The 15,513-nt window shown below is 38.1% G+C and overlaps 1 protein-coding gene across 2 annotated transcripts in view; it reads left to right on the top strand.

The window, feature by feature from the left end:
• plod2 (procollagen-lysine, 2-oxoglutarate 5-dioxygenase 2) overlaps positions 1-15,513 on the top strand; it is a 46,040-nt gene that overhangs the window by 12,370 nt on the left and 18,157 nt on the right. For both annotated transcript variants that reach the window (XM_016551132.1, XM_016551131.1), the window contains exons 2-7: positions 7,668-7,759; positions 8,365-8,501; positions 10,391-10,554; positions 14,170-14,282; positions 14,689-14,752; positions 15,113-15,210. In XM_016551132.1, coding sequence (XP_016406618.1) covers positions 7,668-7,759; positions 8,365-8,501; positions 10,391-10,554; positions 14,170-14,282; positions 14,689-14,752; positions 15,113-15,210 — 668 coding nt within the window. The remainder of the gene's footprint in view (positions 1-7,667; positions 7,760-8,364; positions 8,502-10,390; positions 10,555-14,169; positions 14,283-14,688; positions 14,753-15,112; positions 15,211-15,513) is intronic.

Here is a 15,513-nt window from a genome sequence, read left to right as displayed (position 1 = left end):
TTTAAAGCACATGCAAATAATGTACTTTTGTGATTGTGAATAAGTGCAGTGTAACTCTACCGCCGAGTTAACATTTGATGTGAATGTACAGTAAATTGAGGCGGAGGCATCGGAACTGATAGAATGTGCGCTGTAGCACGATACTACGATATTTCTTCAAAAGCAGATTGTGGAGACATTTTAATCCATGATCAAAAATTGTCATATCGCACACCATCAGCTCCTGTGCTGCCGAGTGTGATTCAGAAGCAGAACGTTTCTCCGCTGCTTCACAGATGCTGCAGTCAGTTTGTGCCGAGAGAGACCGTCTGATGACGGAGAGAGACGCTGCGTGTCACCAGTCCAGCATGACGTCTCTGAGCAAAGGAGGAGACCTTCAGGAGATCCTGCAGGGTGTTCGAGAGGTAACCGCACACACCCGTGTGCCTTTCTGAATGAATGAAGAGGTTAAGAGTTGGTTAACTCATTCATATCTCTCTCTCTTCAGCTGATCCAGGTCCAAGGAGAGCTCAAGCAGAAGAAACCCACAGAGAAGCAGAAAGCTCAACTTGAGCAGGTACGTAACGCTGTGTGCAATCATTTAATGCAAGAGAGCACATAGTGCATACAGAGTTTCTGCAGCTCTTAAAAATGTTAATTCCCGCTTTCACAAATGTGACCCTGGACCACAAAATGTATTATATTTGTATATTTGTACAATACATTGTATGGGTCAAAATTATCGATTTTTTCTTTTATGCCAAAAATCATTTGGATATTAAGTAAAGATCATGTTCCATTAAGATATTTTGTAAATTTCCTACTGTAAATATATCAGAACTTAATTTTTGATTAGTAATATGCATTGCTAAGAACTTCATTTGGACAACTTTAAAGATGATTTTCTCAATATTTAGATTTTTTTGCACCCTCAGATTCCAGATTTTCAAATAGTTGCATCTCAGCCAAATATTGTCCTATCCTAACAAACCATACATCAATGGAAAGATTATTTATTCAGCTTTCAGATGATGCATTAATCTCAATTTCACAAAATTGACACTTAAGACTGGTTTTGTGCTCCAGGGTCACATATGTCTTATGTTCTGAAACATTGCAGTGGTCATTTAACGTTTTTACATTTCACATCTTCATTGTACATCTATTTATATATCACCTTTTAATGAGCTTGATTTTAATGAACTCAGTTTTTTCTTAAATGTCCATCCCTACATACACCTAGACAAAACTGAATTCAGTGTAATCCTGAAAAAAATTAACACAATTATATAAAAATGAATGAATAAGTGTGTCTTGTAACAGGATGACTGATTGTTAAAGCCATTGCTGATTTGAAGGAGTTCAGCTATACAGGCAATCAGTGCAATGCTAATTCTAACATGTTTCTGTTGAACTTTCCCACATTATTGCAGGAGCAAACCAAGAACGCTCAGTTCATCATCATCTCCCTGAGGAACAACATGTTTGAGATGGCCGACCGTCTCATCGGCATCTATAAGACACACAACACCACCAAGAACGTGGCCATCAACCCCAAAACCATCGTCCTGCGCCAGATCGAGACGGCGTGATACTCTGTGAACCACTCGCTCCTTCTGATGGTTTGGCTGTTCATCACTTCTCTCGCTTTCTGTCTCCAAACCTTTTATACGTCTCCTTCATTCTGTGCTGCTCCATTCATTCCTTCATTGTTTTTAAATCAAATGAGTTTTATACTACATAGTAATTATAACATGGAATATTATCATGCAGCTTAATATTTTAAATAAACATTAAATGTGGCATTGTGCGTTTTGTGATTCTTATGTTTAAACTAAAACACAATCAGCACTTGTTAATGGATTTCTATGGATTGGATTTCTAAACAGCCAGAAGAAAGCATCAGTCCGGAAGAGTGCGGTTTCTGAGAGCTTTATTCATCTCTGAAACTTCAGAGAAATCAGGAAGGAATGACTGAAAGAGCTAATAGATGCTCTTTTATACAACAAGTACAGTGCAAACAGTAAGTGTTTTTAGTAATCATTTGTAGTAGTACAAAAGAGTAGAACAAAATTAGAAATGTACATATAAAGTTCTTAAAATTAAGATAAAAAGTAGGTCCCTAATGTCTTGACGTCTCAAATTGTGCTTATCTAGTCAGTGTGGTCCCTATATCTACAAGCATGATGGCTGCATCCGAAACATACTTCCCTACTATATAGTAGGCGAAAAACAGTATATGACAAAAGAAGCAAGTCCGAATCCACAGTACTCATAAAAGAGTAGGGATGTGAATGTAGTACTTCCAGATTACATCCATACTATATAGAACATACTCTTTTTGCGGCCGTGAAGTAATTACTTATTCAAAAAAGTACCTACTGGAGAGTATGCAATTTCAGAGGCAGCCAAAGTCTAAAAACAGACGCAGGAGGTCTATGGAACTGTGGGAAGACGGCATTATGGGTAACGTAGTTTACTTGTACTGCAGTTACACAGCTACTCATTATTTTTAGTAACAGACTGTTTTATAAACCACGATTTAAAACAAACGCGCTCTTCTGAACTGAAGTACACTGGTTTTCTGAACAGCTGATGTGAAAGGGGTCGAGACACGGGTTCTGTCGAGGATTGCACCAGTGTTTTGTAATCCATTCACAAAGAAACTGCTGTTGAAAGATGAAGCAGATGTTTTGGATCTGACTGTTACTGCATCGCAAAGCTTCATGATGCTTTGTATATTTAAGGATGTTTACAAAGCACTCGCGTGCAATACTTTTTCCCTATATTAAGTAAAGATCTTGTTCCATGAAGATATTTTGTAAATGTCCTACTGTAAATATATTAAAACTAAATTTTTGATTAGTAATATGCATTGCCAAGAACTTCATTTGGACAACTTTAAAGGCGATTTTCTCAATATTTTGATTTTTTTGCACCCTCAGATTCCAGATTTTCAAATAATTGTATCTCGGCCAAATATTGTCCTATCCTAACAAACTATACATCAATGGAAAGCTTATATATTCTTATATTCTTATATATATTCTATATTCAGCTTTCAGAATATGTATAAATCTCAATTTCAAAAAAATTGATCCTTATGACTGGTTTTGTGGTCCAGGGTCACATTTAATCTCGCTGTTAGAGAAACAACTGAGATAAAGAGATTTTTTCTTGCTCATGGGATTTTAAAATGATTAAAGACCCTTCAGATTTTCTTTAACATGAACCGTGACGTAACCACTGAACAAGAACTAGAGGAAGCCTTGCAGATATCACATTGCAGAGTAGCGGTCCAGAAACTTCATTGTATGGATTTCCCCAGCTGTTATTTTAAACCCAACCTGCTCACAGAAAGGGGCTTTCTCAGACAACAAGGCTTAATGAAACCTGGGCGTTTATAGGATGCCGTGTGCACATGGCGTGACCGGCATGACTCTCTAGCGGCCTTCCGTTGGATATAACATTACCATCCAGATGTGCTGATTAAACATTTACAGCATGTTATAGAACATCATATAGCTTACATGAGAGGAACCAGGCCTTTCTGTCTGGAACGTAGACAGGAATCAGATGGATCACAATGAAACACAATAAGAAGACCCTAGCAATCACCTATCAACCCCCAAAAAACCAACCAGAACAACTTTGCAACCACATATCAATGCAACAACTTCTCTGCAACAGCAGGAGAAATGGCACAAGACATAAGACAAATCTTCTTGGCAAATCCTGTATTTGAGCTGAGTGGAATGTCTAAGTCAGCTGCTGATCTTCACATCATTGCAGACGGTGCCGTTCGCATCACAGCAGGAGTTGTGCATCATCACATACTTGTGTGTATATTTGTAGCCATAGCAACTGATTCTCTCTTAGTTTGGTAGCCTGGATTCAGCCCTCACTCTCTCATACTCTAGCCAAAGGAAGATAGTGGGTAGAGTAAGGTTTACAGTTTTTTGCTGTTATCTTAAGGGCTCAAGCGAAGGTTAGGTCAATTGTGGGTCAAAGCAATTGGTGTTTATTTGTTGGCCTTAGGGGAAGACTACAGAGAGAGAATGTAGCATCCACCCCCTGATTGCCCACACTCATCCATTACGCAAGTGTTTCAAGACATGCTGGGATATAGCCTCCCTGGAACGTAGACAGGAATCAGATGGATCACAATGAAACACAATAAAGTCTCCAAGGTTTTCAGGATTTTCTTAAGTCCTCACCCATTGTAATGTGTTTATCAGAATTATGATTCATATTCTGGCCCTTTTCTTATACCTTGTCTCATACTGTATATATGCTTCCATGGAAGATTTTTTTTTTGCACAAATTTTGAGTGCTGACTGTGAAGGTAATTCATCAGTCAGGAGCTGGACCCCTGGTCAGCGCTGATAGCCTTGTGGGCAACATGCTGATCAGAGCCAGCGCCAGCGCAGCACTGATGAGGGGGCGGCTGAGGTGACGAAAGGGGGCGATGATATAGCACAAAGTAAAAGTAAAAAAAAAAAAAACATATGTGGCCCATTCACGTATTTGTCTGACCGTAAACAAACCTGCCCACTACCACTACAACTGTTAGAATACAGGGTTCATTTTGGACGTGAGACAGGTCAGTGGAAGTTTTTTTTTTTTAAAGTGCAAGGCCTAGAGACGTGTTTTAGAAGCTGAATCTGAAAACTTGAGCGCCGTGTTTTAGAATGATGTATTATGTATTATGATGATATTATGATGAATTATGTGTGAGAAGCTGCTATAAAGACCTGAGATTTTTTCTTAAGAAGTCCTCACCCATTGTAATGTGTTTATCAGAATTATGATTCATATTCTGGCCCTTTTCTTATACCTTGTCTCATACTGTATATATGCTTCCATGGAAGATTTTTTTTCTAAATTTTGAGTGCTGACTGTGGAGGTAATTCATCAGTCAGAAGGAGCTGGACCCCTGGTCAGCGCTGATAGCCTTGTGGGCAACATGCTGATCAGAGCCAGCGCCAGCGCAGCACTGATGAGGGGGCGGCTGAGGTGACGAAAGGGGGCGATGATATAGCACAAAGTAAAAGTAAAAAAAAACAAAACATATGTGGCCCATTCACGTATTTGTTGGACCGTAAACAAACCTGCCCACTACTACTACAACTATTAGAATACAGGGTTCATTTTGGACGTGAGACAGGTCAGTGGAAGTTTTTTTTTTTTAAAGTGCAAGGCCTAGAGACGTGTTTTAGAAGCTGAATCTGAAAACTTGAGCGCCGTGTTTTAGAATGATGTATTATGTATTATGATGATATTATGATGAATTATGCGTGAGAAGCTGCTATAAAGACCTGAGACGAGAGCGCAGCATTCAAGACGTCGGGTAGCGCATTTACATTGAAATACAATGGAAAAGTACAGCAGTGGAATGAAAAAATGTGTTCTGAGTGAACGACCCTACTAAAAGCTACTTAGCAAATACAGATGGCAGAGTATTGAATAAAACAAAATCGCACAGCCACCAAATTCGACGATCATCTAGCCCTCTATTAAACATTAAAAAATTATTTCATCATAGCTTACTCAGTAGTGCTGGATTCTTGCACCGCTTGCGTGGGAATTTGTGTCAGAGATGTAACAATTAAAATGTGACTTTGTGAAACGGACTGTCCTAAATTGTTGCTATAGTAGCATCATATTAATGCTAGAAAGCCTATGCATTTGGCAACTACATTTTTTAAATAAACCATTATATTTCAATCATAATTAAAATCTATTTTCACCCCCCCGTGGCGCCGGCCCTGGTAACGATATATAGCACCGTTGTGATTTGGGCGTCCCGAGTTCGAGTCCCGGCTCGTGGACCTTTCTCGATCCTGTCCCCCTATCTCTCTCCCACTTCGCTTACTGTCTAGCTACTGTCCTATCAAAATAAAGGCATAAAATGTCACAAATAGATCTTAAAAGATATGGCAGCCTCCATAAACTTTTTTAAAGTCGTTTTTGAGGTTTTTTTAAGCCGATCATTTGAGCTATAATGCCATGTGATTGATCATAGTGCAAACGCATGTCTATTTAATGCTGATAAGACCTTAGAGCCACAGAATTCAAGCCAAAGGCAACAGGGACTATGGAAAAAAATCCCTAAAATTGTTTGGTAAGGTGAAGAAAAAACCTTGGGACAGAATGTTGCACATTCATTCAAGTGTTGATGTTCCAACTTCAATAAATGGGCTGGTTTGAACCTCTAACCCTGAAATTTTCACATGGGCTCCAAAATACAGTATTTTCAGTAAGCTATTTTCTTTAAGCGTGAAAATCTTTGGATTTTTTAAGTTAGTGTAAACACGAAGTTGCGGTCGAGTTTACTTCAGTATTCTGATGTATTTCCAAGTGAAACAGAATACTGACTGAGAAGAAATAGAGGGCAGGGGTTGATTTTTGCACACCTCCTCACTATCTCTTGCTCACACAGACTGACGGTAGGACAGAAGGGTAAGGATGTTCTGTCCAAGAAATCAAATTGTAATTAGGCTTTTTTGTATTGTTTGTGGCTCAGCACATACTAACACTTTATTCTGAAAGGTTCAGTTGGGCCATTTCATGAGGTGAGAAATCCTGTTGCCCCTGGCATAACTCCTCATTTTATTGCTGAATGTGTAATAATGTGTTCCATTCCAAAATGAATGAGGCAAAGACTCTGACCTTCCCATTCAACCCAATTCCCACCAGAGATATTTAGAAACCTTCCCACGTTGTTCCTACTATAGAGAAAACATTTCAAGTTTCAGTGTTTACTTTTTGAGTGGTAAAATAATTTCTTCTAACCCAGTTTAGTGTGCAAAGATCACCTGAACCGTAAATATCGTGTGACTAATCACTCTGATACCTCTGTAAATGCGTTTTAAATGTAGATCAAATCATTTTTCTGAAGGCCACACCATCACATGCAAAAACAATTGAGGATTTATTCTACATGCTTGCCATTTGTTTGCAATCTTATAGTTGTATAACATACACTGTGTTAGAGTGTTACAGATGACGAACATGCATCCTGTTTTGTTTTTTTTTTACCTCAAGTTTGCTTAAGATTTCTCTGGGGCTGTTTTCCGAACCCTAGAGATGACGAACGATTGAAGTTACCCAGCCCTTCACACCCCAGTCTGGAATGTATTTTCACACACTGCTCTACTAGAGGGTCTGTACCTGCTCACTGGCACGTCCAGCGGAAATGTAGCGGGCGCTTGCGAAACTAAGACCCTCTTCTGATCACTAACCATCAGCACCACTGTTACCACCATCATATGTAACACTACTACTCATTATAGAACATGTCCTGCCAAAACCATTTCAAATCATGGTGATTTTAACTTTACTGTGCATTTATTCTCACAAGAGGAAGGGATGAACTTTGGGAATCAGTTTTGTGAGTGTTGACATAGGTTTGAGGTTTGGTTTGGAGTAACAAGATACCCTCTACTTCATACTGTAGGCCAAAAGGAACATATATATTTTGGTAAAGAGGCTCTTTAGGGAATGGCAGGGTTTTGGACAACTTTTAACTTAAAAAAATCCTAGATATCTTAAGGTTTTTGAGGAATACAGTCTAGGAATAGTAGTGTTTCTACACTTCCACCCTCCCACATGCTATTTTACTTTGCTAGACGTTTCATCTTTTTTTCTAACATACACTTTTTATTTCTCAATTTTCTTGTCACCAGAAAAACTGCTTGTGCTTACTGTTGCAACACAAGAGACTGATGGCTTCCACCGCTTCATGCAGTCAGCAAACTACTTCAAATACAATGTGAAGGTAAGGTCACACACAGTGTTGGGGAAAGTTACTTTTAAAAGTAATGCATTACAATTATTGCATTACTCCCTAAAAAGTAACTAATTACGTTACTTAGTTACTTTTTATGGAAAGTAATGTGTTACATTACTTTTGCGTTACTTTTTAAATATGAGCAGGGCTTGATTGTTTTTAATATACAAAGTTCTATTTATAGCAAATGTAAAAGCCCCTTCACACCAAAAAGTGTAATGAATAAACCTCAAGCTGAAGGAAAAGTAAATTCACGTCTGTACAGTAGAACGCACTAAAAGAAACACACTTCAGCAATAAAAAAACAATGAAGCACAATTGTTAGTTTATTTAAAGTCATTTTTGCTTATTAGTAGGGTTGAACTGGATCATCAAAGGTCAGCAGCAAAAACATTGGTTAATAAAATGGGGATTAGATACATTTGTGTTATTTTACAAAAAAAAGTAATCTGATTACGTAGCTCGCGTTACTTGTAATGCATTACCCCCAACACTGGTCACACATTCTCTCACCTGGTAGATGCTTCATTTCTTCAAGCTGATGGTAGTATGTTGATTGAGATGCTGTTTGAACTGATGTATACTGAACACAGGTGCTGGGGATGGGAGAGGAGTGGAAGGGAGGTGATGTGGGTCGATCCATCGGTGGAGGCCAGAAGGTTCGACTACTAAAGGAAGCCATGGAGTCTCTGGCTGACCAAGAGGACTTGGTGATCTTATTTGTGGACAGGTAATGTGCTTGGCAAGGGCCTTTTGGGGAAAAAAGGTTGGATTATATTAACTGGCCATAAAGCTGGTTTCTTTTAATAGTCTGATGGGTTTATAGAGGTTTGAGAAACTTTTCAGATGGTTAGGCTGTCAGAGTCCAACCATATGTAATTTATTAAAATTACACCATGAATCACATTTTTTTCAGGATGCTCAGCCAAGATTTCAGGTCCCACTTTATATTAGGTGGCCTTTACTATGTGATACAATGCACTTATTGTGTACATACATGTTTTTTACATTGTACTTATATTTTTTAAAATACCTACATGGAATTACATCTGTAATTAATTTCTGTAATTACATTTATAGTTACACGGTTGACCCATCCCTTACACCTTAACCCACCCTTAAACCTACCCATACCACCAAACCTGTCCCTAACCTTACCCGGGTCCCACCTCAATAGAAGCAAAAGCATTTTGCAATACAATATGAACACAATAAGTACATTGTACATATTTTATGTAAGTACATAGTAGTTAAAGCCACCTAATATAAAATGGGACCCAATTTCATGTGTGAAAAGCCCCTTAAATGGCATCAGATAGACTGAACAGTAAAAATAGTGGTCCACATACAAGAGAGAAAAAGATCCAATATTTATTTCTCTATGTGGGGACTAGCTGTGAATAGACTCTAATTTGCTACAAAATACTTTTTGGTAATTACCTGTAATTGAAAGTAAAGTATGCCCGGGAAAATATATAGTCTAGATATAGTTAAAATGACTGGCTAAATGCATAGCTTTGTGCAATGCAAATCAACTATAACAAATGTGTCATAGGTTTAAATGCATGACCATTTTTGAACAGCCTCAGTGGGAGAAATCTTACAGTATTACTGCCAGCTCAATGGGAAACAGCAAGACTCTGTGTGAAGGCAAACCGGTTGGGCATTTGTTCAACAATTTTGTAGACCTACCTTTATAACCAGTGATCTTGCCGAAATGGTGGCTTTTCACTCAATGTATGCTAATCAACCATAATAAATGGCCTGTTATTTAACTTCATCATTCAAGGGAAAGTATGGCATGTCAATTTATAATGAAAGTGTTTGCGAGAGGGTTTCTTTGCCGTGCAGGTCTGGGTGTGTTCTACAGAAATGAGTGATTATTATGATCACAAAGTAGAAAATGATTAGTGTTTGAAGTTAACTTCACATGTCACATACAGTGCTGTTTTATCAAGGGGTCCTTTATATAAAACACCTTAAATCGAATCAAAACCTCATTGCAGAACTCTCTAAACTATGAAGCAGCTATTTATAAACACCCATATCTGGAATTACACACATGTCTAGGTCCTAAACAGTTTAGAGTTCAGAAAGTTCAGAATAACAACATTCAGGGATGTACGTCAGACATAGTTATCCTTATGTATAACCTAAACATGTAGGTAAGGAGCTCGCAAATCAGAGTTCAGGGTTCCTCTGAAATATATTTTACAGTAATATTTCCTTTAGATGTGTAGTTCAGACCATTTTGCCACATTGAAGCTGTGTCACATATTCCAGAGATGGATTTTAAGTCATGCTAGAAAAAGGGAAATGACTTGTGTGCACAGGTGCTCCCCAGACGAGAGGAAACCATGGTGCCTCCCTCACAGTTTACTTCCTCTGATGACATTTATAGTTACTAATGTTACCAGGCATATTAACAGTGTCTGAAATCGAAGACCTAGATGCCTTCGAAATGCCCTGCCCTCACTTCCAGGAGTTCAGTTCAAATAGACATAGCTGATTAAATAAACTGGACGTGGATTAGCAAACATTGTTTGTATGTCTTAAATGTAAAAAAAAAAAAGGCTGATCGGTTGATCAGACTATTTACTTATCCTTTTCCCTCTTCAGTTATGACCTCATCTTTGCTGGTGGACCTGAGGAGATTTTCAGAAAGTTCCTACAGACCAATCATAAGCTGGTGTTTGCTGCTGAGGGAATCATCTGGCCAGATCCTCGACTGGCAGAGAAGTATCCTTCTGTCCGCAGCGGGAAGCGCTTTCTTAACTCAGGAGGTGCGTAAAAATAGGAAATACCAACTGTATAAAATGTTCTGTTTTGATGTGAAAGTTACTTCATAGTTACACATCAAGGCTTTGCAGGCCCAAAGTCATTGTGTTATTGAGATTTAAACTCATTCAGTTCAGTTCAATTGGATTTCCACAGCTCACATATTGTATCAAAACATTTACATGCACAATCTTACACTGATTATGCATAAAAAACCCAAAAGGTTTCTAACTTTCAAGTGTTCTTGAAAGCTAGAAACATTTATGTTCACTTGAATAAAGTGTTTAAGGCATAGGTTTGTGATGAACGGGTGTGCATGTGCAATAGGCTACAAAAAAAAATACTGATAAATATGACAAATCTGCATTTACATGATGTTTTTAAATTGTCAGGTTTTCACCAGTTTTGATGTGAAATCAAACAGACATTTGCATATAACAGGCCATACACATTTAATTTTACATGTAAACACCTTTACTTGTCTGGTAGCTTATTCATTGTGGTTACATTTTGACTTTAAAACTATATCGGGTTATTGGATTTTTATCATTAGCTTGTTTTTCAATTGTAAATGCATTTTGCATTTTATAAATGTACTGTAAAGACCGAAACAAACCATTCATGTAAATGAACAAAACATTTTTAGCTTTTATGCATCATTACCTTACCAACAGTTAAAGACAATTTAGAGCAAGTTAATTAAACAGTTAGAATGTATATAACATGCTACCTGAATCTGGTTTAAGGGCACTGGTATGTCAGAATGTGTACAATTAATGTGTACATTTGTTTAGTCTGTAAACATATTATTTGCTCTTCACCAGTGTTGGGGAGTAGCTAGCTACAAGTAGCGACGCTACTAGCTTAACTACATTTTTCAGTAGCTTTACAGTAGCGACACTACTTTTAAAACAGTGTAGCTTTTCCTGAAGCTAACTACTTTTTCCAGCAAATAGCTGTGTAGCGCGACCAAACACTACATTCCGTTTTGCGTTCTGACGAGTCACGAGCCTGTAATGCATTTAAGGAGTGCAGCGTCTTCTTCTGACTAGATCACAAATTAATTTGTTCATTACCACCATCTGTTGTGATATCACGCAGCTTTACAGTCTTTCCACCGGCAAGAGATCATCTGATGATATTACAAAGGATGTACAGGAGTGTATATTTCTTCTTTATTGCACTCTAGATCAGATGTCTATTTTACAATGATGAACGGTCATAATATTATCTAATAAAAAAAAAATAATAATTTAAAAAAATAAAATTGCGATATAGTAGTGTGCTTATCATTTGGCAAAGGATGGTTGCGGCGGGATTCACGCAAAGCGCAGTGTTCACGCGCGCAGCTGATGATTGAAGTCTCCACTCACAGTCAGTAAATACCGCATGTGCTGTGAGTTTAACATGCTTATTTTATGACTCCTCCGTATCCAGTTTAAATTGCATACATTTTGTTCTTACATTGGTGTTACGTTTGTAGCAATATACTAATATAACTATAATAACTATTTAACTATACAGTATTTTATTATTGTGTGTATCGAATAGTTTACAAAATCAAATGATTGGGACACTTTTTGTCATTGAAATGGCTTGGAAAAGTGTCCAAATCAACCTGCATTCACCCTACTCTTTGAAATCAAGATTGCATTACAGTATGCTGTTTTAAACCCCAAATATTGTACGTATAATTTTATTATATTTTACTTATAACTTCATTATAATTCTTCATTAATAATATTTAGTTATTTGTAATGTTAACTGTAAAAAAATAAAATAAAATTGAAAGTAGTTTCAATGTAGCTAGCTACTTTTTGACAGTAACTTGTAGTGTAGCTAGCTACTTTTTCAAAAGGGTAGCTTGAATGTAGCTTAACTACTTTAATTTATGAGTAGCTTGTAGTTGGTCAAGCTACAGATTCACAGTAGCTTCCCGAACACTGCTCTTCACAGGTCCTGCATTTGGGAGGTCATTCTTTACGAATTGGACTCAGGCAGCATATCACTGGGATAGGTTATGTCCAGCTGCCATATTAGCTGTATCATCATAGCGCAGTTTGCACCAGACACTTCTGTGTGGGTTTGTTTTGTCTGCTAGGATTTAGAACAATGCAAGCAGGATGATTTTAGAGAGCAAACAGCGGAATTTCATTATCGCTACAATATGATAGAGAAAATGTTTTCTGAGTAAACTGGCAAGCGGCGGTCACTCACCCTGTGGAATTTCCTGAGGGCCACCAGGCATAGTGCACTATTCATTCAGGGGTCTTCATGAATGGCGCTTTCATTTGAGTGTGTACGTGTGCATCCATCCATCTTACCCAGTCTCTCTGTTGAAGAACAGTAATGTCAGCCCCTCTTTTACTCAAAAACCCTGTGGTCATCGCTCGTCTAAACTCTGAAGTCCTGGTCCCGTCTATTTTAATCTGGCCAATTACTGCTTTGACTGTGGTGGTCACTTTGTCTTGTGTAGTGTCCTGTCAGGGCGTCGAGTCTATGTCATTAACAGGGCAAGTTTGTTTGTTTTGGACTTCCTGTTCGATAGCCTGTACATCCAAAATTGAAGGTTGGTTTTATCCCTTCGGCTGCTCCGTAGATTGCGGTGGCTACTGTTTTGTTTCAGTTGGACCAGAGATGTCATGTGGATCAGTGTGTTTGTGGAAATAAGAATGACTGCATGGCACGGCCCGTCTCTTTCCGATCATCCCTTGCTTTGCCCAAATTCAAGTTTGTTGACAGTAGCATTGTTTCGATCGGTGGGAAAAACATTCTGGATTCTAGATTAAAACCACATGTCATAATGCCTTGCATCTGGCTTTAGCTTTTGCTTTCAAACCTGGGCATTATGTCAAGGGATTTACTTTATTGCACTGTAATAAAACAAGATTCATGTCACCACATCTGAGGTGACCGCCTTCAGACTAAGATGATCTGCTAATTTAGCCTTGTTTATCTTCTTCTGGCTTTTGGCGGACTGATAATTCTAGATTTCCAGTAAAATCATTTGAGATGTGATAGTGTTTCTGAACAGATTGGCACTGTCCAGAATTCCTACTACAGCCTTTGGAAACAGTGTTGAAGATGGTTTTTAGATCAGCCTATGAATGTAGGCTATAGAAAAAGGCTATTAGGAGTTAAAAACGTAATAGTCTAGGGTGGTAACCTAACATAGCTCCTAATTCCTGCCAAATGATGGTATCTAGGGCTCCAAGCCCTACAATTTACATCTGTGGTCAGAGCTTCAGGAAAATGATGAGAAATCCGTACGAAGGTTGCTACAGAAACACAGAGAGCCAGCACATAGCTGAGGTCCTATACTGATTACAGTCCTCTATCTTGTAGAAAGTCTATGCCATCTGAGGTTAGACGTGGCCACACAACACTTGTTGCTTGTCGGTCAGATACTTCTGCCAGACTTCTCCCACTGTTTTGAGGGTTTGAGGAACCGTACCAGAATTGGAAGTGAGATTTAACCTTCTTAGAGGAGACATAATTGAAATTGGAAATATTGTATCCAGGCATACCATAATGTCAATGCTTCACACATTCTTTTGCATCCTATACTTTCTTTTACAACACACAGCCTGTAAAAAAACACATTGCGATGTCTTTCACAGGCCTTATCGGGTATGCTCCATACATTCAGAGGATTGTGAACAAGTGGGACCTTCATGATAATGATGATGATCAGCTATTCTACACAAAGATCTACGTGGATCCACTTCAGAGGGTCAGTGAAAAAACCCAAACCCAAAAATGAAAATTCTGTCATCATTTACTCACTCTCAAGTTGTTCCATACCTGTATGAGTGTCTTTCTTCTGTTGAGCACAAAATAAGATATTCTGAAGAATGGAAAATGATTTAGTTTGTGCTCAACAGAAGAAGGAAACTCGTACAGGTTTGGAAGAAGTGAAGATGAGTAAACAATGACATACTTTTAATTTTTGGGTGAACTAAGGCACTCTGTGAGAATATAAAATGTGCTTGTAACTTGACCACATGCACTTATAAAACACCTACAAATGTATCATACCACTCAAACAAACCAAACAAATACACAACTATAAGCAGTTTACACAAAGGTCACACGGTCACTTTTACGCAAACTCCACTGTGTTCTGTTCTCTATTTTAGGAAAGACTTAATATGACCTTGGACCACAAGTGTGAGATTTTCCAGAATTTGAATGGAGCCATGGGTGAGTCAATCCAAGATGGTGTATAAAACTTGCTAAAAAAACAATTCATTTTTGCATCATGCATAGCTGATTAATAAAGGGACGTCAAAGTTTGATTTAGATTTTGCATCGTAACAATTTTGGTTTTGGCATCACTAATACTACTGCTCATATAGGGATTTGAATAAATCCATAAATGTAACTCATCTCCTTTTGTGCTACAGACTGGAGTAACACCTCTAATCATGTGGCCTATAGTTGAGAAGAGGTCTAGTCTCAGGGCCCAGGCTTAAACTTTTTGCCTGCTGAACAATTAAACACTCAAAAGAATTAGACAGATGTACTGAATCTAAGAATGCACAAATCTATTTTTGAATTTAGATGAAGTTCTCCTAAAGTTTGGAACGGAGCGAGTGCGAGTGAGAAACACAGTCTACAACAGTCTGCCAGCCATTATCCATGGAAATGTGAACACCAAGGTAAATGTCTTCTTTCTCTTCATGTCAGTAAAAAATGGGGACAGTGTAAAAAAAGTTGACCTGAATCAAAATAACGGCCATTTTCTGTGCACTTGAGGTTACAGTATGTTAACTTTTTTCAGGCATTTTTCTATTAGGACACCTTTTAATAGATATTGAGGTCCTGGGCGTCCTCTGAATGTAGGTTTAATGGGGTTTTCAGTTGAACGTAGGTTCAACTGTGGCACTCAGTGGATTGATCCAAATAAAAGTATGTCTGATCATTGTCACAGATATTGTAGGTAAAACAAATGTTTGTCAGTA

The sequence above is a fragment of the Sinocyclocheilus rhinocerous genome, unplaced genomic scaffold (assembly GCF_001515625.1).
Source record: "Sinocyclocheilus rhinocerous isolate Xijiao unplaced genomic scaffold, SAMN03320098_v1.1 scaffold914, whole genome shotgun sequence".
NCBI classification, from domain to species: domain Eukaryota; kingdom Metazoa; phylum Chordata; class Actinopteri; order Cypriniformes; family Cyprinidae; genus Sinocyclocheilus; species Sinocyclocheilus rhinocerous.
This window is presented reverse-complemented; position numbering and strand designations above follow the sequence as displayed.